Source organism: Centruroides sculpturatus, unplaced genomic scaffold (genome assembly GCF_000671375.1).
Source record: "Centruroides sculpturatus isolate CEXI.00-Female unplaced genomic scaffold, Cexi_2.0 scaffold816, whole genome shotgun sequence".
Classification (NCBI taxonomy): domain Eukaryota; kingdom Metazoa; phylum Arthropoda; class Arachnida; order Scorpiones; family Buthidae; genus Centruroides; species Centruroides sculpturatus.
The window spans coordinates 276,255-303,380 of record NW_019385183.1 but is presented as its reverse complement, the minus strand read 5'-3'; the positions used below and the strand labels follow the sequence as shown (position 1 = coordinate 303,380).

Sequence of the window (27,126 nt, the reverse complement as noted above, 5' to 3'; positions counted from 1 at the left end):
GACGTGTGGACGCGTAGACACTCGACCAGGTAAGAGAGGAAGTGGCATTAGCCTTCTCTATGGTAACGGAACGTTCCTCTTTGTTTTTCCTTGGACACGAACGCGTTTGTGGTCCGTGTCCTCCCCTTTCGTATAGTCCGGTGAGGTGTGAGTCATGGATTTCGAAGAAGTATTTGGCTCGTGCGATGTGTGGACGAGTCTCAGTCGCCGGTTCTTTTCTGTCTCGTGCATATTTCTCTCCCTCTTACTCCGTTCCAGATATGATTACACGTTCGATAACCGCAGGTGAGTTTCTCTCTCCTTCCCCCCTCCATGACGTCATTCCGCTTTGGTGTAAAGTAATACAAGCGTTTTAGCGGTGCGTTCGGAAACTCGTTCCGGATCGTTTCCTTTTTTTTAAACTTTTTTATTCTTTTTTAATGGAGTTTTCTCTATAATTTTGATATTTTTCCTTTATTTTTTTTATGTTTTCGGCATTTTTAGTTTATCTTTTGACAGTTGTTCGCTTCTTCGATTGTTTCTCGAATGCCCATTGGTTTAAATTTTTCCCTTTGATTTACAAGCTTTTTAACTGGTTCGTTTAAATATTGCAACAGTTTTTACGTTTTTTTTTTCATTTGAGCTTTTTGATTGGTTACTCCATTGTAAAACTTTCTGATCGGTTCATTTAAACTTTAAAGCGGTTATTCATCTTTTTCGACTCTCCTGATTGGTTAATTTACAAACCAGTCCATTTAAGTTTCCTGATTGGTTACTCGTTCGTTTAAATCTTTCCGATTGGTTTCTTCTCCATTTGAATTTTCCGTTAGGCAGACTAACGCATAGAGATGCAAAATAACACGAAATTCTGTGACCTTAACACAGGTGGGATGGAGGTCGAGTGGCATCTAACTTGTAAGCCAGGTGAATAACCAGGTAAGTAGGTATGTAGGTTGGAAGGGAGAGAGAATAATGACAAGCATTTTACGAGGTAGAGAATTTAATGGCGGTTAAACAAATCAAACCAGGAAAATTTCCATAATTAATTAGTGCTAAGATGATATCAAACTAACATTAATCACGAATTTGGAAGGTGAGATAAGGATTTTAAGGGAGAAACGTAAACATTTTTTTATTTACATGCAGCAATCGTCAATTATTTTTTATCTTCGTTTCGCGCGTTATACGTGATTTCAATACGGATAAAGGTTATAAAAGTCATATAGAGGTTACCAATACAGGAAAATACAGTTGTTTTTTAAGAAACTGGATCAAAAGTTAAAGTTTTTTTTTACAATATTTAATAAAATGCTCATTTATTCCATCTTGGTCCACTAATTTTTGGATATTACGGCGTTTGGATCCCGTATAAAGATCAGAAATAATGTAAAGTCAGATTTAATGCCGTTCAGACACTCGAACGTGCTATTTATTCATTTAGAAAACCAGGAAGATGATGATATTTGCGCGATATTACACAACCCCCTTTTGCAAGGGGGTAAAATACGGTAGACAGAAAAGGAAAAGATGTTGCAGAAGGTCAGACAAGGATAAATAATATAAGAAATAAATAAAGTCAAAAATCGGGCGCCATCTTTGTGATTAACCTATTGATTTTATATATTAGTCTACGAGATAAATCGATTCATGTAGTTGGGTTACTTTATTATCGTAATAGTGTATCAATAGAAGAAGGCGAATTAACGCATTGAAGTGTGTCAACTGTAAGTCATGAGAGATGATAAGGAAAGATAATTTAGTCCCTTTTTTTAAATGATGGCGGCATTCGTGATGACGAGATTACAATTACAGATATCGATCCTAAAAGTAGTTCTATAACTACTTTCAAGGACAGAAACTGAAGTTCAATAACACTAGTTTCGATTTACTTTTTACTGTGGTAAGCATAAGCTTTCGGCATTGTTCTTAACACGTGTTAATTCGGAGCAACAGACATTATCAACGAGCACAGACCTTCTTTAGGGAAAAAATGAACATGACCTTGATGTAATAAAGACTAGTTTCGATACGCTAACACCAGAATCAACACGTTACTTTATTGTTTGTCATCCGAATACTTAAGCTGTGTTTATGTATTGTACGAGTTACACACACATCAGTGCGTAAAACATCACAAACGATTGCAACGTAACGAGTTAGGATTTAGCAATAAGTTTAATTAAATGAAAATTAGGCTAAGCGATATCTACGAAACGGGATCGATAGACGAGACACACCTTTTAACACAGAACAAATTTTTATTTCCCGGAAGGGATATTGCTTTCAGATTGAATGATGTCATTCAAGAATTTCACGTGTATAAAACGGAAAACCCCAACAACTCTTAGGTCTTTACGTATAATTTTCGAGGGATAGTTTACGAAATAACCCCATAGGGATATTTCTTAGAAGAATGATTTTTTTTTCTTACCTTTCATTTATTATTCATAGACGAGTGGCGTTCGATCAAAAATCGATTATATTTTTAAATTTAACCACAGAAAAATCGACCGAAAGCACGTGTTATGTTTAAAGGTAACCGTTAGTTGGGGTGCATTCAACCCTGGTGTGTTTGTAAACACACCGTGACGTCAAGAGGGGTGACAGAGATGATGGGAGAGTAAGAAGAAAGAAAAAAAAACTATTTGTCAGCTGATGGTGTGGCACGCGTTTTGTGCACGCAGTCAGCTGGTTACACGGCATTTCTGAGAATCGTTGGCCCACACTCACGTGACGCGCACCGACCAATGGTAGAAGGGATAAGCTAGAAAGACTAGTTTTAACATCGTGCCCGGTTCAGAAAGTTGCACCAAAGTTCCCGACAATGCAGTTGGAATAGATCAGGTATTAAAATAAAAAATATTTATATTTTTATAATTTTAGAAGTGCAAATTCATTAAAATCCCTTTATCTTTAACTTTTGTCTTAAGTGTTAAGTGTCATTCGTGTGTTAAGTTTCTCGAAGCGTGTTTTTTGGTGTAGGGGAAATTTCTAAAAATAACTTCGACGTCTCACTTGCATATACATAATATATGATGCATATTTATGTATTGTTGCCTGAAAATGTCGCAACTTTATCCTTACTTAACGCACGCAATCGTAACACGAGTAACACAACTTTACACCCCCGAAACGTACGTGCCACGTGAGATAATTTACCTGAGTAGACCTGGACCTAATCCAACTATCGAAGTAACCTTGATTCGACATTATATAGAGGCAGACTCGATTGTGCTAGGTCCACACCTGTACAACACAAGGACACGAGTTTCACTTTTTTTGAGGGATTCAAGCACCCCCTCCGGGTATACCACGCTCGATTCTTAGATTCTAACTTAAAATGTGTGTTTTAATCATCGAATTAAGCTTAATATTCTATATTTTTACACCAGTAAACAGTAAAAATGTATATTTAACTTACAAGGAATGTGTAGGAGTGTGTAATAAATTCTTTTTCTTTTTAATTAATGACTTATTACAATACAACGAACATAATAATGCTATTGGGTGTTAAGTAAGACCATTTTGAGGATGTCTATTAATCATTAATTGAAAAGTTAAGTAGTCTACTTCATTAATTTTCTTTACAGGAAAAGTGTGAAGTAAAAGTATGCGTATAAAATCATTAATATAATATATGAAATAACTGTAGGTAGTATTTTATATACAAGAACAGAACTAGTATTATTATATGAAGTATTCATGCCATACGCTATCGCAATAATGAGTATACATGACAGTAAGTATATAGCCTACAGGATATACAGGAGGACAGTATATGATTATTCCTTTACAGTGTACAGGATTATATCATTATTACTGTACGTACAGTACAATAATAATGAGTGTATACAAGATAGTCTTGTATGAAGGGTTCATTTATACATTGCAAACATTTACAGTTTTGAATTATCAGGATTACAGAATCTGGCCCAAAGATTTTCAAAATAGCAGGCCCACTTCATTAACTTATTGTTCCACTTTTTGGGTGTATGACACATCCGAATACGGGAGGAGAATCTCGTGTTTAGGTATTTAGCATTATATCAGACTGGTTCGGACCCCACTTGAGATCAAAACATGTGTTTTCTGTCTAGACACTAGTTTTTACACTAGAATTCACAGCGGTGTGTTTTCTATATGTAAATATACTTGTACGGTATGCAATATATACATAATTAGAGTGGATAATATTATAGTTATAGCATTAAACGTTACTTACATTGTGTCTATGGCCTACAATTATTGCTGTTACTATGCTAATTAGATTAATAAGGCAAGTTTCCGTTCTGCAAGCGCAGAAAGACGTTCATAAAATAATTTTAAATGTTTAGGAAATTTATTTTTCTTGAAAATGTCTGGAACATTTGGAAGTAATCATTCTTAACAGGGAGAAATATTTTTATATCGTTATCTGTCACACGATATTCTATATCGAATATCACATGTTTGGAATGCAAGTCTGTGGAGATGCTGCACATGTTCTGTTAACAAAAAAGAATTCAAGTAATTCGATATGAATTATTAGAAATTATTTTAAAATCTATTTTTATTCAATATATAACAATAATTATTTCTATTATTCTCATTTTTATGAGGTATTATATTGTTTCTAGGTCACACTTTCTACGCGAATAACTTTAGAACAGGAGAATGCCTGTTACAAAACTGTGTACAAAGGAATTTCGGAATTCTAAATCTTCTTGTAGGACTATACAGCTTTCATCACTGGCATAAAATCATCTTCCTGTCGATACAACGATTCCCTGTAATATTCCTCTTCATTACTCTACCGACAAAACCATCCCCCTATTATCTTATTGTACAGGGTGATTCAATAGTTCCATACACTGGCAAAGTGTTCACGTTATGCAGTCACTTATAAGTCATAGAATACGACCTACGTGCGCGTATACATACGTGTTAACATATCTGATATTACGCACGCATACACTACATCCCTTCGGGTGGTCTGCGTTTATCATGGAGACTTGACTCACTTTGTATATTGTATTACATCGTGTAACACTAGGCATATTTTTATGAGAAGGCAAATACAAAATTAACATTTGTAGCCCTATATATAACATTACTGCTGCAGGCTCTTTTGTACCTACTTATTAAACTTTTCTACGTTTTCCCTAACGTTTTCTACATAAAAGAAATTAATAATTTCCTTGACTTGTGATATTAGAGTGATGACAATTACAGATATCGCCATTTTTTACGTAAATATTAAAGAAAGATTTTACTTAAATGTCCCCAATTTTTCCCTAACATTTAAGTAAAGAAATCTTAAATTTCTCCAATTTTTTCCCGACATTTCTAACAGCTTAGGGCATTTTTCGCATACTTGAACTTCATTTTCACATTGTCGAGCGCTTTAACTCTCGATTTAATCGCAAGAATAAAAATTTGCAGACAAATTATTATTATAAAAATCCAGTTTCGGCAATAAAAAAACAAGGAATAATTTCAAAAATCCTCCCGAACATTTACTCATAGTGAAAGGGAGTGTTCCAACCAATGCCGTAGGTTACCTTCTTCTTTTTTTTTTAAGTGTTACGACCGATTGTGGTGGAAGGAATGTCATCGATTTGCACGTGCTCCATCAAATGTTAGTAACCGTCGGACCCGCTAGTTTCAGTTTCAAAAATAACAGTCGACCGACCAGTTCAAGGTCGGTGGGAAAAGTTGTAATTTGTTCGTCGGGTCGCGCGGCATTCTTTTGACTATAGCAATAATGTCTCTATTTGTTAGCTTACAATTGTCTAAACGGTTGGACTTCACAATGGAAGAATCGTCCAAGCGAAAATACACATAAGTTAATTACCCTGGTAATTTGGTTGGCTTCTAACGCTCCCCTTCCCTCCGCCGTCTAACCCCCCCCGCACACTACGTTCGAAAATCCTTCTGGAATTACAGTGGGATTCTTTACGGTGGGAACTTTTCTGGCATTTTATCGAAAAAATAGCCCCCCATCCGAATTTTTAGAGGAATTTTCGGAGTTTGGAAACTTTCCCTGTTCAATCAGTCAGTCACAGCATCTTGTTTGCAGGAGTTCGTAAACTTTGTGAAGAAGTAGGCATTTTTTTTTCAAGTAAGGGTGGAAAATTGTCCAGACCGGTGTCAAATGGGGGTCTAACGTGCAAAATTTAGTGTCGAATGTGTTTAAATTCGAAAGAGTTACTGCTAACGGACACCTAAAATGCAAAAGCTAGCGCTCGAGTTGAAGAAAGCAATAAATAGTGCCAGATTTGAATTTAAAAACACGCAAAATATTAGTGTCAGTGGGAATTTATATTTCCACAGAATAATATTTAAGAAAAGAAATAAGCATCATCTCTTCTCTTGAGTAGGAAAGCATCATCTCTTCTATTGTTCTACACGTAATAAAATTATAAACAGTTTTCTGTGTAGATTTTTTTTTAAAGAATTACATAAAATTATATAAATCCATAGCCAGGCCCAGATATACAGGGACTATAGGAGAATTTGGCTCGAGTCCCGGGTAGAAGGGCCCCAAAATTTTTTGTCATAGGTAATATATGTCACAAGTAGTGAAATGTCTGTTCTTATTTATTTTATTAATTTTATTCTTATACTTTAATGGTATTTGGAGTAAGATACGTTACAAAAATAAAGATTTAAATGTAGAGTCATTTGTATATCTTTCTTTTTTATTTAAAAATTTAAAAAAGGTTGATGGTTACATTCCAAACCACTTACTTCACTGCCCATTGACTACTAGCAGCAGGAGAAAAAGGGCCACTCTCGATAATATTTACTAAAAATAGGGCTGCTAGTACTCTTTCCCCTGCAAATCACCATCATTTGAAAATGATAATTTGCTTAACTCGGTGCTGACTAGTTCTCAAGCAGTCGTCCAAAAACACCAATAAACTGTTTCAAAATACTCGCGCGATATTCGAAGTTTGGTCGTAGTTTAAAACGTTTCAATGTGTAGCGCTATTTCTACAATAATCACGTTTAAAACTTGAATTTTCCAGTCTCAAATCCTCGTATTTAAGAACATAATACAGGTAAACATGTTTTCAATTAACAAAATTAATGTGTGACGTTACGAAAGTAGTGTTGTTGCTTATAGAAATGATCGAAATTCGTTAAATTTCGCTTTAAATTTTGAAATCGTGACATCACACTCTATCGGGGTTCATAACATCAGCAAAGACTAGAAGTATATTCTAGGTGTTCCGACCCGATCAATCAAGTTTTGTCTGTTCCCCCCCACGAAAATCTCTACTTTAATGAAAAATTAGGCAAGAAGAGTAAGGCGAATTTAATACGCCTTGAAAATATATAAAAATTAGCGCTAGACCCCAAAAAATAAAAGAACGTGAGAGGTGTATAAGAGGTGTAAATGCGCGAAAGGGTCCGTCGCCCCCGGCACATCGAGGCAGTCACATATAAAAGTTGTGGTGTAAATGCTGCTAGAAAGTAGCTGCTAGTCTCGTTTTACAAGAAGGTGTTTGTTTACGTTTGCAGAGACGAGGACTTTGACTGTAGTTCGGGAGGCAAAGGTACTTTTTTAAAGAGGGGGAATCGTCACAAAGAACGCCGATTATGTCATCAACAGGTAAAAAAACCTCCTTTTTACGCTACGCGCCATGTGTAAAAATAAATAAATAATAAAAAGATCGGTTTACAGTACCGCATACTTAATACAGAAACTTTTAACACTACTTTGTAACGATTCGAGTGTGTTTTTTTTTTTAATTACGAGCCTTAAAAATAGGGAAAAGTTGTAGGTATTTTTAAGGTGTGATGTAAATTTTTTCAGGTTTAAAAAAAAACATATACATATTTATGTATGTATAGTAGTATACATAGTTTATATAAATAGGGAAGGTAAGCCAATTTATAGCATGGGTGAAAGCAATGTACTGTGAAATATAGGTTAACACGTCAAGTATTTTTTAACGGATTATTTAACTTAGTTTAGTGTTTAAAATATATATAAATAAATAATTTTATAGCAATATCACTTACTAAAACCAATAACCGGTATTAAATAATCGTAAAATGTACTGCGAACGTTTTCGGTTCTTTCCCTAGGACCTTTCTCAAGCAGCGATTCGTCTTTAGAATAACTATGAACAAAGACCAGTAAATAGCGATATTCGAAAAATTATTCTTTCGAACAACATTTCAAAATCCAAAATTCNGTGTTTAAAATATATATAAATAAATAATAATATAATAATAAAAAGTTGAACTGATTTCTTATAAAATAGATTTAAATTATTTTTTTAATGAAAATAGTTTTAAAGTATTTTCCCCGTTTTATTAAAGCCTGATTTAAGTAGTCTACAGGGAAATTTGTATAGAGAAGTTTAATGAATTTAACTTTTGTTATAGTATATATAGCGACGACGTTGATGATGATGATGGGGGAAGGAACTGAATTAAAAAGGCTGCCCATTTTTGTTCTGTTAAAGAATGGGGACAATTGAAAGAATCGAGACAAATTGCATCAGCTAGAGATAAATATTTTTAGACTGTTGTAATATATATTTTAAGTCACTTTTTTTATTTTTTAAATTTAAATCCCTAAAACGTAAGTGAGTATATGACAATCGTCTTTCATTAGAAGTTGAGTTGGATTGAGTCTTTCGCTTATATATTTGTCTGCTTCTATAAAATTTTACACCCTTTCTCAGATTGGAACCATTTGTATTTGAGTTTGGCTCTATATAATTGTATACCTAACTAGGTAGGCTACTTGGATCCGTTTGTACACTACTTATATACAATCTTACACCTATCCTTATTTTAGTGCTTGGTTCCACTTCATTATTGGTTCTGTGTAGCTTCAGGTATTTGGACCCACTTATTTATTGGTTCTGTAGCTTCGAGTATTTGGATCCGCTTGTATACACCTCTGGGTTTTACATATAATCTTAATTATTTATGATTAGAACTACTTATTTTACTGATCATGTAGTTTATATCTATTTGGATCAGTCTATATACAGGCCTTCTACATAAAACTATATCTAGAAAAGTATATGGAAATAGCATATTCTTGTCTATAGCCTAACATTACCTGTATACAGCTATGTGGAGCTAAATTAAACTCGTGGTAGATGTTTTATAGAACTACAATTAAAGCCTGTGTTTATACATGTATAGAATATAGAGAACATAGCCTTTGTCCAAAATTAGGTACTGTACTGTACATGAGATCTGGATATAACTTCAGTTATACAGCTATGCAACTGAACTTATGTCTCTATTTTCATACCATTACAGTTTGACTCCTATTTAACACGTAATTTAGGTTATAACTGGCAATTGTACCCGCATTATGCTATTATACAGCCTTTGTACATATATTTATATACATTATATAAATAGAACATAATTTATAAAAAAGAATTTAATAAATTACATTCTATTATTAGACAGTTGTATCCTTGAATAACAGAAAGCGCTCGAATTTCTGTGCACTCTGCACTTTAAAATTTGAATTTTTAGAAAATTTCTACCTCGTTTTTCCAATATTATACACACTTTAACTGTAAAAATTGAAGTTTTTGTATGGAAATTTAGGAAAATTTAATACTTTTCTCCCTCGAGAAATCTAAACAAATTTCACTTATTTATACTCCAGCAAACAAGCAGACAGACAAACGAACCAAGTCGAAGATTCGAATCGAATTGCCTTTTCGTGTACCTAAACGGATCATAAACACATTTACACTTTCGACATTATTCAGGCACGCTCTGATAATAATCAACTATTTTTAACCCAATATTGGGTAAATAGATATGCCCATATCACGTTTATTTTATTAGATTTGTGCTAAATGCCTTCTATTGTAACACACCTATTTTTAATGGATCTTATTGCTGTAAATGAAGTAACACGAGATATTAAATTCACTTCGTTTACAACCCAATTTTCACTAAATTACATTATTACCTTTCACTTAAATAATTACTCGAAATCTATTTTTAAAATGATTACACCTCCTCCTACACACAATATCTTTAATTGTGTGAACATATTTTAGGAACTAGCAGTGGGCAACTTGTTTAAATTAACTGGATAAGTTTAAGGTTCGTGTTTTATATTGTGACTTAAATTACCGAAAGATTACAGTATATTGCTATAGAATAAATTATAGTGGTGTAATATGCAGTGGTATTGAAGTACAGTAAACAGTTACAGCTTATTGCTACGTGCCATATACACAATAATAGACACAATACACGAAGTATTGCCAGTGATTAAGCCATAACATATAGACAAATATGCTACCATAGATTAAGTTTTAATTAATAATGCATAACATTATAGCCACAGACTAGATTATAATGGTATAGGCTAGGCTATAAAGGTATAAAGCACAGATATAACACAACGGTATTACCATATAGCAGATTACAAATGTGTAATATACAGTTAAATCAATATATGCTCTAATGACATATATTGTCGGCTTAAACTAAACTACACAGGTATATTACACAACAATATTGGTGTAATATAAGGGCTATAGCATACAATGATAACAGCTACAAACTAAGCGATCGCCGTGATACGGTTAAAGATGACAGCTTCATAATATCCAATAATTAGTAATGGTGTAAGAAGGAGAGTTACGGAGAAGATTACACCATAAATTACAATGGTCCTTGTACCGTTAACGTCGATACATTGTAAAAATCGCGCGAAAAGCATGAATTGTTTGGGAGCAAGGACGACGTATACGTTCTATTAAATGAAATGATTGTCAGATGACGAGGAAAAGTTTGTGGGTCATCGTTTGATGTTTATAATTCGTTGAACTTGCGACTCGATGTAGGTCAAGGGAAGAAGATAAGGAAGTTTATCGTCTCCTTCTCTTTCACTGACCGAATAAATCGCCATTGTTCCACTACAATTGTTTGTTTCCTCCAACACAACAGACGAATGAAAACTAAATTCTCCAGCGCGTATTCAAATCCACCCGGGATACATTTTCCATCGTACAAAAATTTACACGGTTTGCGAACAATAAGATAGATTTTTATCGCCTTGATTAAGCCTTTAAATTAATAGAATACCTTATTGTTCACATAAAGGCATTTCCTAATTACAAAGATTCGAAATGAGAAATTTGTATTTTTTTACGACCGACAATGCAGACTTTTAACATTGTTTTCCTAGTTTTTTTCTGTAAGTGAATTTTTTGTTATTAATGTTAAAACAATGGGGAAGTTATAACTAACTTAAACAAATCGTTAAGGAAAGCCTGTAGGGTGCTTATGTAATAAGCGTACGCGTAACGTTAAAAATCTCCTGTTGTGACTATAAAAAGCTTTACAGACTATTACATATTATTAGTTAACAAAATGAAAATTCGAGGATTGTTTAATAAAACAGTAGAAGTAGACAAAAGACAGCATATTAAGAATAAAACAAAGCGTTAAAACGATAAGCATTAGAAAGAACATACCGAAGACACAAAGTATGAAATACAGTCGACCCCCTATAACACTGTTGATTTTTCCGTTTTATATGAATTCCATGTTGTACGAGTCATTTAGATTTTACAAATACGTGTGCCGGGCTGTGAACGGCTCACGTATTTGTAAAATCTAAGTGACTCGTACAACATGGAATTCATATAAAACGGAAAAATCAACAGTGTTATAGGGGGGTCGACTGTAGAAAAGACATAAATGTCATTAGAAAATAGTAGGCAAATGCGGACACGACCGAAAAGATACAGTAATAGAATTGATAAAACAGCAGATGTCAGTAAGAAAAATGGCAGAAAAACATGGTAGGTGCCACCGAGAAATGGCAGAATAGTGTAGTAGGTGCCACTGAGAAAATAATACAAAACCATAGATGTATATACACCACCAACAGAGGAATATAGATAACACTATAAAAATATAATAGAAAAATATACATATTCTTTTTAAAAATATCAGAGAAACAAATAGACTACTACTAAAAATACAAAAAAGACCATACAGAAAAGTAAATATCACAATGCACAAAATATAAGTTACCACTACGAAAATACAGTAAAACAAATTCTTTAAAGAAAAATACCAGCAAGACAAAAATCCTCATACAAGTATAAATTCCCTCATCAATTTCTAATAAGTTCTATTATTTCTCCTCTATTTTTGTCAATACAGAAACAATGGACAAGCTTACTTTTTAGTTAAAATCAATAAAGAAAACACCAGAGTAAACCCATGCCTACGAAACTTAATGTAAGAGGAGAGGGGACCTTAATAAACTGTAAAATACAGTTTAAGCAGCGCAAACACTATACTTTGAAGAGTCATCATATTCGCGAAACGAAACAAAATAAACATTTAGAAACGAAAATAAATAATGGAAAATTGCTAAAAAATAAACTCGATTTCATCTTCCAGATCAATAAACAAAACGAACATTTCTGTAGAATTTAAGAAAACATTCTTCAGATTACAATTGCAAAATGTGCGAGAAATTACAAGAGCCTTTGGATGTTTGAGAATAAAACCATGAATTTGATAAATTATCTTGTAAAAACATACAAAAGCACATAAAACACAACCTATGAAATAATTTTCTGGTAATTTTCCACTCGCAAATTTTAAAGAATTATTAAGCAAAGCTAATTACGACTAAAATAACACGGTTTCTCAATTAAAATTTCAAAATTTACTTACTTTTTACTTTAAATATATATATATATATATAAACTGATTATCTGAATCTTATCTACGGAGTGGACCAAAAGTCGATTAACCGGTATTTTGCGTTTCGTATGCACCTGTGAGTACGAATTGTTAAAACAGCGTGTTTTTGTACTATTTACTAATAAGACGGTAATTTTGTTTTACCGTGGTTAACCGACTTCTGAGCCACCCTGTATCGCTCATAAACTTTTGCTACGTATAATTTTGTTTCTGTCTGGTTTTTTTTAAGTCTTTATGTAAAATAATTTCAGTAATAGGTGCATTTTTTAATAATTTTTCACAAAACTAATTGTCTAGGGACACGTTTCTTCGTATTGTGTCTCAATTTAACAATTTACTTAAACGTCTGTAAAACTACACTTTCTTCTATTTAAATTCTGCTCGAAAATCTAGTGAATTTGATTTTAAAAAATATACGAAAAAATTCGAGAAAATTATCATAAATTTAAAATCTGAATTTGAAGTTAGCACAATCAGCATAGCTATGAAATTTCTAACATTATTACTAATCCACTTTCATCATCAGCGCCGCTTCACCATTTCCAGCATCACACCCTGCACGTAACACCATTTCTAACGTCACATCCAGCATTGTAACACCATTGTTTCACACCGAGCACTGTAACACCATTTTCAGCATCACACCATTATCATCAGATTCAATAATAATAATCAATTTGTGAATATTTGTCTACTTTTATGGAAAGATAAAGATGTAAAAACGTTGCATAAAAAATAAAAATAATTAATAAAACCCAAGTAATTTAGCGAAGTTAAAACAATAAAGGCGAGTAAATCACGTATAAAAAAAAATACACGAGAAGATCCTGTTCAATTTATCATCAACGATTAGCTCCTTCAACGAATTTCTATGTTCTTTACAAACCTTATAAAGTATATTTTTAGATAATTTATTATTTATAAAATATTATATACATACAAGAACGTAAATCTGTAATCTAACAACTTAAATATGATAATAAAGATGACATAACACAAAGATAAGTTAATCGACGTCACACGTCGTCCGTTTAAACGTAAACAGATCTATCCAAAAAAATGGTGTTTTAGCCCAAAATAACGGCAAATCTTTTCGAATATTATCGGAGTAAAAGGTAGATTAAGAGAAAATTTTGCAAAATATACGTGAGTCACGAAAATTATTTGAAAAAAATGGTATTTCGGGGTGCAAATTAACGTCGAAAAACAGTGACTCAGTCAAGGAAACAATTTTATTGTCACTTTTGTCGCGCAACAAATGTGACAATTTATAGGGGCCACACGTATATTCTGGGACACCGAGTTCACTCGTGCATTGGATCACGTGACGCTGATTTAAAAATTGGTCGGATATTGGAAATACGGTAGCGATAGCGCGTAAGGGTGGAAAATATAAGCCATTATCTTATCGCCCACGCTTAAAGGACCCCCAGAATATATAAATTTTATTTTTAAACATCCTGTTGTACGAAGGAAATCCGTGCGGCGATGATTTCACTAAAGAATATTCGATAAGTTCGTGAATGAAAGTATTTCATAAGCAGTCCTACACACACACACGCGCGCGCGTTGTGGTGTCGCTCCCACACGTCACACCGCCTTCGCTTCCTTATTGGATGACTTTGGCCAAATTATTAATCCCCTCCCGAACAGCGGCACCCCCTCCGTCGAAAAGTGAACTAAACACGTGACGTGGCACGTTGCGGGCCGCTAACGTGGCTTATGAACGGTTTGTAGTTTACCTTGAGGGACGAAGCCGTAGATCTGGTTACTAATATACAATTCACGCATCTACGATTAATATATACTTACCTATTTCGTCACCGTGCCCCATTGAACACAAAGCGTGCAGTAAATCCGGAGATATAACCGCCGGTACGCCGATCAGTCCCATATTTTCTCTTACGCCGGTCACGTGACCGAAGAGATACCGCCGCCTCGCCGTCCCTTCCGTCACTCGAGGTATTAATAACCCCTTCGACGTCCGAATTAATAATAAGAAGTCATTAATAGAAAACGTCGGTAAATTTTAATAAAACGAAAATTAATAGCGCCATCTCTGGATGAAATCGGAATTTATTTCTTTTATTTTCGTTTTTATTTAATTGTTTACGTCGTCTTCGGCTTCTTTTCCGTTTGTGTTTAACAGAAATTACAAAATATAATGGGAGAAAAATTATTTAAATAAATAAATAGATAAATAAGTAAATGCTTCTGTTGTCGTAACTCGTTTAATGTGTTGAAGGATAAATGAAAGTTGGTGAAAAGAGGTCAAGACTTCCTTCGTTCGCCTACCTGTTGATTTATCGTCATAATTCCAAAGTTATGTACGGAATTATCTACCTTTATCGTTCAAAAATAGCAATGAGATACACTCGAATAATTAACAATGTTTTTAAATACTTTCTTGGCTTATTTTTCAATTAAAAATATACCAAAGATAACACTCTCTCGCTCACACAGCGTAGGATCCTTTGCTACTAGGACAAGTCAATTTAATACTACAACCTGTGTAAATCCTTAATAATTAGGATTCCGAGCCGGTGTAGGATTATTGTATTTAACTATAAGTGTAAACTGTCTTTCTATCTAGAACACCGGAGAAGATAAAGCCGGATATATGTCTATGAAAGGCAGTTTACACTCGTAATCGAATACAATAATCTTGGATTCGGTCCTCTGTATATTAATAATTAAAGAGAGTTTAGGATCTCTATTACTCTACGTGTCTTCTCTGATAGGGTGTAAGTGCATTACACTAATTTAATTCTTCTTAAATCTGCAGAATCTATGAATTTGTGCGGTTTTATGAGATCAGATAAGTGTCGTTTCCTTAAAAAATTGTGTAATATTTCTAGAAGCCAGGTTTATTTCATCTAGTCTTCTCGTTAAGGGAACCACACTCATCTCAATGACTAAATATTCGTCCGAATTTATACCCATTCTAATGCTATATTGACCTATTTAATAATAAAGATCCTCACTTAACGTAAGATACTACACATTTACACACCCTAAAGTAGAACTATACGCGTTCTTATGTGAAAATACCTGACACTGGAATGAATGGGTAGGCACTCCGGTCTCAGGGGAACTGTTTTCTACTGTTAAACTTCATTAAAGGGAAGGTTCATCAATTTCCAACGGTTCGCGTGAAATTAACGCACCTGGTTACTTACTTATTCTATTGACAGGCTTCATTTCAATGGCAGGGGTATGACCTTAAAGCCGATTTTACAGTTTATTTGTTATAATTAGTGGTGTTGCCCTTACCGGAAGAGACTAATGCACAGATAAAGATACTTACTTGAATACCTGGACTTTCGCTTAATTTAGTTCATAGCAGTAAAGTGTTGGCGGATTATTTAGAACAATGTTTCTCTCAACGAAGAAGATTTCGCCCTTAAGTGGGGTTTTTTTCATGTTGAGAGGCGATTAGTAACAATTTACATTTTGGGGGGGGCGAAAACAATTTTCTGGACGATATAGTAAAACAGTATATTAAGAATAATTATATATTTTATTCGTTATATCGTACAATAATTAAACAAATAACATTATACCAGTCACTAGTCTATTCGATGTAGTACGAATTTGGCGTTAGTCTTGGCCCCGGGCATCGATATTTTGTAGTGAAGGGGGCGACGATTCGTTAGAGGTTGAGAAACACTGTGGTAGGTAAGTCTACACTCCCATTAGTTCACAAGTTAATAATAAATTTGCCTCTAATTGTTAACATTAATTAAATTTACAATACTTTAGAATGTTTTTTTATCATAAAATCTTGTTTAAAACGAGTAAATGACACGAGAAAATAAACAAGGAAACGAAAGTTACACGAACTCAAAATAAATTACATTCAATTATTTTAGAAGAATACGAGGTAAAATTTAAATTTTTATACAAATGCTACCATTTTAAGTATATAAGAGCATTAGAATTAATTATAAATATGTTTAATGACCATTAAAAGATGTATTTCGAGCAACTAACCTTGAGTACAACTGTTATTTATTCGTAAAATATTTATCATAAAGCTTGAAAAAGTTGCGTACAATATTAATTGGGATGTACATAACATAATTAAAGACTCGTTTACGAGTGTATAAGATATTTAGACAATTTTATCAGGCATATTTATCTGATATATTTCGATGTGTCTTCCCTTACTAACCTAATTTCCCTATCGAAACTTCCGATAATGATAACCTTGGAACGAGATACATTAATATTCAAAACTAAATCACAGTTTAGTTTTTATTTTAGGAAGCAAACGAGAAGTTCGCGCCCACAAATAGCAAACACATAATTTGCATACTAAGTTTGTGTGGCTGGTATTAAAGTGAGAATGTGTTCGAAATAATAATAAGTTCGTGTGACGTTGTAAGTGGGGTGGAAATTTATGAATTGTTATTTTCCTCTTTCATTTTTTATTTCTCGTATCGGTACTAAATTAGTATACACGGTAATTTTATAAGTCATCTTTTCGGTATTTATGAGTTGTTTAACACTTTTATTGCTATTGTTTATGAAACTATAGTTGAGGCATAAGCTTAATGCCCATCCCAGTTTAATCCTATAGAAGCGTATTTAGTATGGGTTGTCCCTTAGGCCTTGCATATCTATAATAAAGTGTTATTGAACAGTATAGGTCTACGGGGGAGCCTTCAGGAGAGTAATAGGGCCTTAGGGCTGGGACTTCTGGCGTGTACTCTTAGTTTATCTCGTTTCCTTCCTTTCCCTTTATACACCTGCAAATTATTTAAACTGATTTTCTAGATCTCGTATTTAAAATTTTATTATATAGATTATAAGAGCTGTAAGGGCTCGGAGATATCTATATCTCCGAGCCCCTACAGCTCTTGCTTCACCTTCCTCTTGTTGGTCTTGCATATAACACACGTGTGAGTTGTAAAGATTTCTATATAGGCTTATAAGACACGTAACATCTTCATATCTTAATTCGATTCATTTGTAAGGATTTTATAAGGTATGAAATAATCCTACACAAAGTTCTGGTATTACGGGATAGCAAGACACACGACTTTGTATCCTTGTATACCTAATGACCTCGTGCAGTAAAGTATTTACCGTATTGTTTAATATATAATTATTAATTAATAAAGAGAGTAGAAACTTTACAAAGTTTCAACTACAGGATATAGTTTAATCGGTGAAGAAAATAAAGGTGTTGATATAAGCCGTTACGGAAAACACTATACTGTAGATCTACGATATAATTTTGACGTCATTTCTCCCCTATACTTGTGAGAAATCGTTAAACTTCAAAGGAAACCAAGGTCATATCCGGTAGATTACGTGTATCTCTACGCGTTTTCGATATTTTTCTTCGTCTAGCATTAAAACGGGTCAATTTATAGGTCATACTTGTAGGTTTATCCAGTGAATTGCGCCACTTTCTTAACCTATAGTGAAATTTGTGTAAGTATATCGACGTAAAAAGCTACTTGAACTTTTCCCTTCGAAAATACCTTAAAGAGGACCATTTGGAGGCGTAGTAAAGTATTCGAGTGCAAACTAATTTAGCAACGCCTTAGAGAAAAGTAAACAAAAGGTGATCTTTTCAGCTCTACTTAGCTAATGCGGATTATCTATTGGATTATATTTAAGTAGTAAACTCGATGCAGCAGTTGGATGCCGCAAAGGTAAAATAATTAACCGTTAATTGCATAGGTTAAAATACACTTAATGGCCTGTGGTATATCCGTTAACTGCTTTTACACGGTCGCATAGCGATCATATTTAAAAAGATAACATCTAGCAACATCCTGTTCAAAGCAAAGGCCTGTCAACACTGACGAATGGAAGATTGGTTTTAAACAAAACCGAGTTATTTTCCGTCTCTACTTACAGAAAATCACCATAAAACAGTTTTAGATAAGTGTACTACACAAAGACCTCTCCGGTGTTTCTTTTAATGCTCGCGTGTATTATAACATCAAACCACGTGTCCAATGTTTTTGACACTGGTTTCTCAGGCCCAGAGGCACACTTCCAAACTCCCGGGCAGTCAATCAATCTATTAACTAGGAAGAGGAATGCAGGGACAGGTAGGACCCATCTCTATCCATTATAGGCACAAGTAAACATTGAACAATCTTTATAGAATCGAAACACCCACGTAACCTTATCTATTTTCGACGTTTCCAGATTTTTAAAGTAATAAATTTTTAAAAATATTTACTTTTTCAATATTGTGTTGGTGCAGAATTGTGTTTTATAAACAAGAAACGAAAGTGTTAATGTACTTATAAATTATTCCCTTACGTAAACCTAGTAATTGTGAAATGCCACAACACATAAGTAAAATATGTCTCTTGGACTTTCCTGATATTAACCTATGAATAGGAAATATGCTGTAAAAATAGCTTTGATATTGAAGATTATTATAATGATAGATCTTTGACATTGAAGCTTGTTGATATTGTTTATAAACACAATTTGTATTTGTATATAACGAAGAGCGTAATTTTAAGCGATCTATGGTTATAAAATAGTGAAAATTTTAATATTAGGGGATTTTAATAAGGTTTATGTATATATATATTTAAAAAAAACCAAAAATTTTGATATTTAAATCTGGAATAAAACGATTTTAAAGGGCTCCCAAGAGTTTTATGGATACGAAAATGAGCACTTATCTTAATATTAAGGGCTTTTATAAGGATGTAATAGCAAAGACCGTGATATTAGGGATAAAAAATAAAAATAATATTAAAATTGAAGAGTTTAAGGATGCAGAAACGAAAAAAATGTCGATTTTGAAGAGTTTAAAGCATAATGTGATAGTAAAAAACTTTCTGAACGACTGCATAACAATGCAGGCAACACGACCGAAAACATTGTTTATCTATTTATAACAATGTTATAGCTTAAGCTTATTATAAATGACCTAGTTTGACATTTATTTCTCCACCTTAATCTAGTTAGACATTATCAGAATATAGTTCTAAGAAAAACGAACTAAACGATGAAAAAACTGACCACAATCGTAGGCAGAGTTCCTATTTTGGATGATCTCATCGCCTAAAATATTGAACTTTAATGTAATTCATAAAAGAAAAATCAATAAAAAGCTAAATATTCTAAGTGTTAGAAAGACATTTCTGGGGTGGAAACAATTACAAGAACTCTCATTTGTAATATACAGATCGATAGATTAATATTGTTAGGTCATAAACGATAATCCCCCTTTTAATTTCTTTGTATATAATATTTATAAGGAAGAGGCACACCTGCGAGTAGTCATCCTTTTCGGAAGAATGTACCGAGGTATTAACGATCGTCGAGATCTTTTCAAGGACGTCGTTGACACGAACGAATTTTCGTGTGTTTATGTACGTATATGTGTGTGTATACACGTACGGTTTTATAATATTGAGCAATTTTTAGGCCACAACTGTCAATCGATTCTTTAGAAAATAGTAAACGATGCGTTTAGCCCACTGGACGATCCCCTGCTCCTCTCAAGAAATTATGAATGAACCGTAGGCTACGTCTTGACTTCTTTTGACGTCACGCATTCGTCACTTATCCGGTTAGCCAATCGCCGCCTCGAACCGAGTTGATACTCAAGTTGTCTACCACTCATTGAAGCCGATACAAATATTGCCGAGGGGGGTAAATCCGAGAAATGGACACACTATAGGTAATTCCCACTAGTAACTCATTATATATCTCGAAGTGGCCATATGTATTTAATGGTCGTGGTGGAGCGTGGTCAGTCACTACCTTCACGTGCACTAGTTGGGTTGTTTTACCTATTACGCTACCTCAGAGAATTGTTGTGGATATCCAACGCTTACTGATGCTGTCTAGTCGCTGCTTAGATTGTTTAACAAGTAGGTGTCCGAGCGCGCGCTTTTAATAGCAACCGATAACGCATCTGTCTGTCTGTCCGTCTGTTTCTGATAAACTTTCTCTTTCTCAGAATGTCGTCTCGGTGTCTTGATAGTGGTAGCCGTCTTGACGGGTTTCGTTACGGCAGCACCGGTGAAAAATCCCTTACGTCCAACGAACAAGCCACGATGGAAGAACCCGTGCGGCATCCCCGGTCACGTGTTCAATGCAAAAGAAGACTTGGTAGGAGCACCCCCCGCCACAGTCCAACAGTTATTCGACGACATCCTCCACGCTGCCAAAGTGGCAAGGCAGAACGGAATGAGGACCAAAGACGCATTCGTAAGTAGTTTTTTTTATAATTATTTTTAACACCAGAAAGGCTTCCCTTCTAAAAACTCGAATATCAAATAGAAACACGCGCTATGTCGAAATGAATATCCAGAAAAGAGGAAACCGTACGTTTATCGTGAAAGGATAAGGGTTTATCTAAGCGTCATAACCTGCGCTTGTGTGTATAAGTAGAGACAAATAATAACAAAGCGTACGTGCGTACGCCATTCTACAACATTAAAAAAACGCTAAATAAAAATAAAGAAGTTCTTTCTTCCAGCAGCTTTCTTTTCTGCTCTAGTTGTGTGAGGCCGAAGCGAGAAAAAGACACATGGAAACGACCTCGATATAATGCGAAAGGGGGTGGGTAAACAGAGGGGAATACAGTTTTGTACACAATAGAAATTGGCCTTAGGGTTTATCTCCACCATGCGATGTGGAGACTAGGAAAAAACTGTACGTCTTTTGAACAGGTGTCATTAACGATGTTAACCCTGAGAGTTGAGGTTAGCCGACTACTCAAATATTCGTTTCTTATCTCGTTAACGTTTTTAGAAGTTTATTTATGATTTTACTGTTTTTACAACCCGTTTTTAAACCCTATTTTCCGGCGCACAAAACAACAACTTGATCTTTTATTCCGCTTCCATTTTTCTTTCTGCCATGTAAATTTAGTTTCGGCGCTGGATTTTAATATTACGGCTCATTTTTTTGTTTATAAATTAAAAAAACACGTGTTATTTTATGACGAGAGCTGCTCGCTGACACTGCTATTGCTTAATATTTTTATACAGATAAGAACAGTGACAAAGTTTTAAAGTATTCCAGACTTCCTGAAATGCATATTTACAGCCAAAGATAAGTTTAGAAAGATGTAAAGTCGTCTAAATTAAGGCATTAATCTATCAAACTTTCGTAACAGTTACGCCTCTAGTTGTTACGCTTCTAAAAATAACACCCCATAGATGCATAGATTTGGCTATAACAAAGCATTATAACCCTCGTATACTATAAAGTCATTCACTGCATAGATTTTTTTTGCTCTAGAATAAATTCTAGAACTATAGGAACATCGTGTAACCATTAATTTTTACCATAAGCAATCAAATTACACAGAAATCCCACTAATAAGTCTACTAATAATTCGGGCCTTTTTAAAATTAGAATAATTTAATGTGTATTAATTATAAATCCCGTACATTCTAATTATAAAGCATTATTCATCATTACATAAGCCCTATAAAATTACGACTGTAAAAAATTAATTAAGTGGGATCATTTTTAACGCCCATAATATGCAATATGCAACACACGATACACTTGAATTTCATAAAAAAAGTAAAATTCTTAAAGCTAATAATCCCTTCTAAAATTCGTTAATTTCTGAATGCCTTAGAGCCTAAGAAAAGACTTCTGAAAATCAGTTTCCGAAGCTCTTAAGAATTGAGAGGAACTTTGTAAAAAATCAGCCCATGTTAAACCGGTGTTATGGGCTCTCGTGTTAAGCCAGCGTATTTAATATTCAGGAAATTTCACGCGAGATCCGTGACGTAATGCTATAGTTGTAATATAGCGCAAGATATGGCTTTTTTTATATATTAAAGGTGAAGGGCGCATAGAGAACCCTCAAAGAGACGAAGTCCCAGACCAATGACTTAGAAGAAGATTCACAAAAATGGTGGGCGTTAAAAACGCGAAGCGATTAGATTCGGATAGACATTGGTGGGCATTTTCCAAGGTTACCGTGAGAAAAAGTACAAAATACTCCTACGCATATTCATAAAATACGTAGAGATGTTCCTCCCCGATGCACAGTCACAACAAAACAATTAAAGTCTGCACGAAGTAATATATCCAAGATAATTGTTATCGTATCTTCTTATACGTCACACGCGTCCTCCCCTCTTCTCTCTGTTTTTCTCTCGGACGACGTCTTACACATTACACTTAAGAGTTTCTTTACAATTCCCCCCGTATTACGGCATTGTTTACAGCTTACAACTGCGCAATACCCGAATATCTCAACACTTCCACGATAGAATAACACTACATTCGACACGGGATATATACAATTATATTTTTCTGTAGTGTTAAGTCTGTTCACTCCCTTTATATTCTAACAAAATGAATATTTAAACGAATAAAATTAATTATTCACTCGATCGAGTTATTTAAGTAGAAAGAGTGCGAGTGACCTTGCCCCCGACCCCGTGAGGTCATCGTCAAGTCTTTTTTTTTTTTTTCTTTTTTTGAAATCAGAAGCTCAGCTCCATCTGTCGAAAGGAAATAAAGACATTACACAATTATTCCGTGATATTTTTAGATATCCTTGGCCTTCTTTCGTAATTTTTTGATTGTTATAAATCGTTAATAAATTAGAAAAAAAGTAAGTTTCGTTCATACAAATTATTAGGGAATTTTTTGATTTTTTTAAATACATTATGTTTATAAACTTGTTTGCACGAGAACAATTTATATTTTAACATCTTTAACATTACTTTAGGGAAATTCTTCTACGAATCTTGAATAAATTACACTTATGTAAGTTACTACGCCAAATGTTTACTTTATTATTAAAGGAAATCGAAATTTAATTAATTGTTTGGCTTTATAAATTATTCTTTACCTCGAAAACTTTCTAAAAATTTCTATTTTGCTTGTTTTTTTGAAGAAATTTCTGATTTATATTCCAAAAATTGCATTCTAGAGATATTAAACAGACGAATTGCGCGTATTCTTTGTTTCTTTACCTCTCTGGAGTGTAAGGGGTGGCCCAAAACTCGGGTTACTGTTGTACATTTTTACAAACGATTCAGTAATTAGCGAAAAGTATTGTTTGTACGTAAATGAAGTATTTAAATAAGACAACAAATCGATCTTTACAGTGGTTAATTGACTTCTGGGCCTCTGTTTATATAATTTATGTTATAATTAATATTTTTAAGATATATTTGTAAAGAATGAATCTTACATAAAATTTATACTCCAAAATAACGGTTTTACTTTATTTTAAAGTGACACAAATTCTAGAATTTCGTAAAAATAAATTAAAATTATAGATGTAAAATTTATTTATTTATTTATATTTTAGCTGAACAAAGTATTCGACGAACCAGAATTCGAACTGTCGGTGGAATATCAAAAAGAAGTCTGGCTCCCAGATATACCTAAATTAACTTTCGAGTATCTGAAACAATTAAAAGTTAGTATTAATTTCATTATATAATGTAGACCCCGCTTTTATATCTCGTTACTCGTCCTAAACCGAACAATCATATTCCCGTAAGCTTAATATAAATTGACAGTAGCGTAACTGGTGGAAGCCCAAATTAGAACTTGCAAACCTACATTCACCCCTGTAATACTGTAAGTACAGTATAATGTAGGTGTGTATAAGTGAGGGCCGTAAGTTACGCTAGTAAATTTAGATTAGTTACCTACAAATACGGTATAACTTGTAAATAGCGACACTATCGGGACCGAGACATCCGCTATTTAGAGGTAAATATAATAAATGTTCTATTAGAAGGCTTTGAGTATTGTGAAAATGTTCGTTAAAGTAGATATGCTGACTTAAACTGCCGATACAATGCTTAAACGGTCCCAAATAAGACATTTGATGGTGTAAAAGCGGGGTCTACTTCTAATTATAAGCGTAATGCATCAACCGAACTGAACGTTTCGTTGTTTTTTCAGAGAGACGAAGCGTTTAGAACTTCGTACCAAACGCTTCAATATTTTGCAGTTGGTTTGGAGCAAGCAATTTTGGATCAACTGGATCAGAAAATGTATCTACAACTGTTCAGAAATGCTGAAAATGAATTGGTACAAGTTTTATGCGAACTTCAAAGAAGCATGATCATCCTGGGAATCAAACCAAACGCAGATGTGGAAAGAAAAATAATGAAACAAACCCGCAGAAACATTACAGTAGAAACCCACCGTAATTTGAGGGATTATCTTATATTGCGGGACTATATCAAAGCTGTCGACTTCGTTGTTAGTGTATTCGATTATCTAAAATCTACCCACGAAAGTAATTAATTGAAAAAACTGTAATCTGTGTACAAAAGGAAATTCTGTGATCCGTTATATACACATTATTTATTTTCTTAATTTATTTATATTTAAAAAAATACGCAAATAAGAGGACGAGAATCAAATTGCGTACGAATATTGTATTTAAAATCATATTGTATGGTGTAAATCAATATGATACCGAAGACCGAAGTTGTATAACGAACACAGTAACGAAGAGAAAGTTGTGTAATGAAGTAGTAACGAAGACCAAAGTTGTGAAATAAGGTGTTACGAAGACCAAGTAGTGTAAAGAGTATATTATTTAAAGCCAAGACACGTGGCTTAGTAGTGAAAAAGGAGCAAAGTTGTGAACGGCTACGTGCGTGTAAACTGCCAACAACACTCGACGTAGATGATAACTCTTCCAAATAAATTAAATTTTTAACAATCGTCGACACGAAGAGACTACCAAAGACAATGTAAAATAAAGAACAAACTTTGTAAAAATTCACACGATCTTAACGATATTTGCCTACCTCTTCTCAACTGCATTTTTTTGAATATTCAAACAAGTGCAACTCGAGACCAATGAGTTACGTTCAGGTTGTGTTGACGTCTTTTTTAACAGAACTGTGGCCAGTTGAGTTCATCGTTAATTATGTATAACTTATATATATTTTTTTTTTTATCTTCGAGTCATATACTTTACATCGTCTGTCTCGTGTATACAAGTTTCTTTCGTTACGTGTAATTTGCGACATTATTTTTTTAAGTATTCGCGTTTATAAGTTAAGAGTCACGACTTTTTCTTCCCATAATTATAATCTCCAAAAGAAAAGCAATAATTTTTAAAGTGTAGAAGATTTTTTAGAAGGTTACACCAACTTAAATGAAAAGTTCCTACCATGTTATGTTTAATGATTTTTTTCCTATTATTCCAGTATTTTTTGATGGTGTTATACCAAAGAGTAATTAATTGTAAGCGACGAAGTGACGTGTAACATATTTTTTGTAGTAAAAAAAAGATCGGTTATCGAAAAAATTTTTAAAAAAGCGCTCATTTTCTTATATATATTTAAATAATAATAAAATGAGAATTGGTCTAAAAAAAGTGTTTTACTTTCGAATTTTTTTCGAAAAATTCATTAAATAACAATAAAAATTATTATTTTTAAACCTGATTTCTTTTTATTTCTACTTTAATAACAATTTACAACGGTCGAACCTCGATGTAACCACCTTTTCTGTAGCGCCCAATCGATGCTCGCGAACGGATCGAGTTACCAAATTCTTCATTGCAAAGGACATTATCACCGAATCGTGTGATTATGCCAGCTGTATGATACAATAGTCGGCATATAATAGAGAAATGAAGGCCCATTTCGGGCTTTCTGCCCCTGTTCAATCCTTTATTACAGATCTATTTAATGAAACAGTAAATACTATTACAGTCGACCCCCCTATAACACTGTTGATAATTCCGTTTTATAAGAATTCCATGTTGTACGAGTCACTTAGATTTTATAAATACGCGAGCCGTTCACAGCCCGGCACACGTATTTGTAAAATCGAAGTGACTCGTACAACATGGAATTCATATAAAACGGAATTGTCAACAGTGTTATAGGGGGGTCGACTGTATATAATTCTAATACATCACACTGAATATATAACATACGCGTTAAAAGTTTTAAATATAGTAAATGTGTGTATTTATGTATTCAGTGTAATGTATTAGAATTATATAATATAATTTATTGTTTCATTAAGTAGATCTGTAATAAAAGATTGAAGAGGGACAGAAGGTCGAAAAATGCATTTCCTTGTATGATAAAGTTGGCATAGTCAATTACTGGCGTGTACCCTGTGTGATTAGTTCTGTTGAGCAAAATTTATGCTTATCGCTCACTATCTACAGACTTATTTAACAATCAAATAATATAAAGGGTATTGTTATTCTGACAGTTTACAAATTACAAAGTTTGTTGGTGTTTTGACAATTTAGGAATTAATCTATAAGAGTAGGTTATTAACTCTTTAATATATAATTACATTAATTTATTGAGTTCTTAACATTTTAACATATAATTGCCATTAACCTATTGGGCTGTTAACTGCTTGACACATAATCGTCATTAATCTATTGGTTTACTAATAGTTTATAAACAATCGTGTAATGGATAATAAATAGTAACTCAATTATCATTTTACACGTGATTG

At 33.6% G+C, this 27,126-nt stretch overlaps 1 protein-coding gene across 2 annotated transcripts; it reads left to right on the top strand.

Annotated features, from left to right (window-relative positions):
• The first annotated feature begins 6,784 nt into the window (after window positions 1–6,784).
• On the top strand, window positions 6,785–25,956 carry LOC111635870. Of its 2 annotated transcripts, none has more exons than XM_023380988.1 (4): window positions 6,785–7,576; window positions 20,645–20,895; window positions 23,978–24,088; window positions 24,583–25,956. In XM_023380988.1, exons 1-4 carry the CDS (start codon window positions 7,564–7,566, stop codon window positions 24,928–24,930), a joined length of 723 nt encoding a protein of 240 aa, XP_023236756.1. In that variant the 5' UTR covers window positions 6,785–7,563; the 3' UTR covers window positions 24,931–25,956. The 2 variants fall into 2 exon arrangements, with proteins under 2 accessions (XP_023236756.1, XP_023236755.1); XM_023380987.1 differs by lacking the exon at window positions 6,785–7,576 and adding an exon at window positions 19,853–20,555.
• The last annotated feature ends 1,170 nt before the right edge of the window (window positions 25,957–27,126 follow it).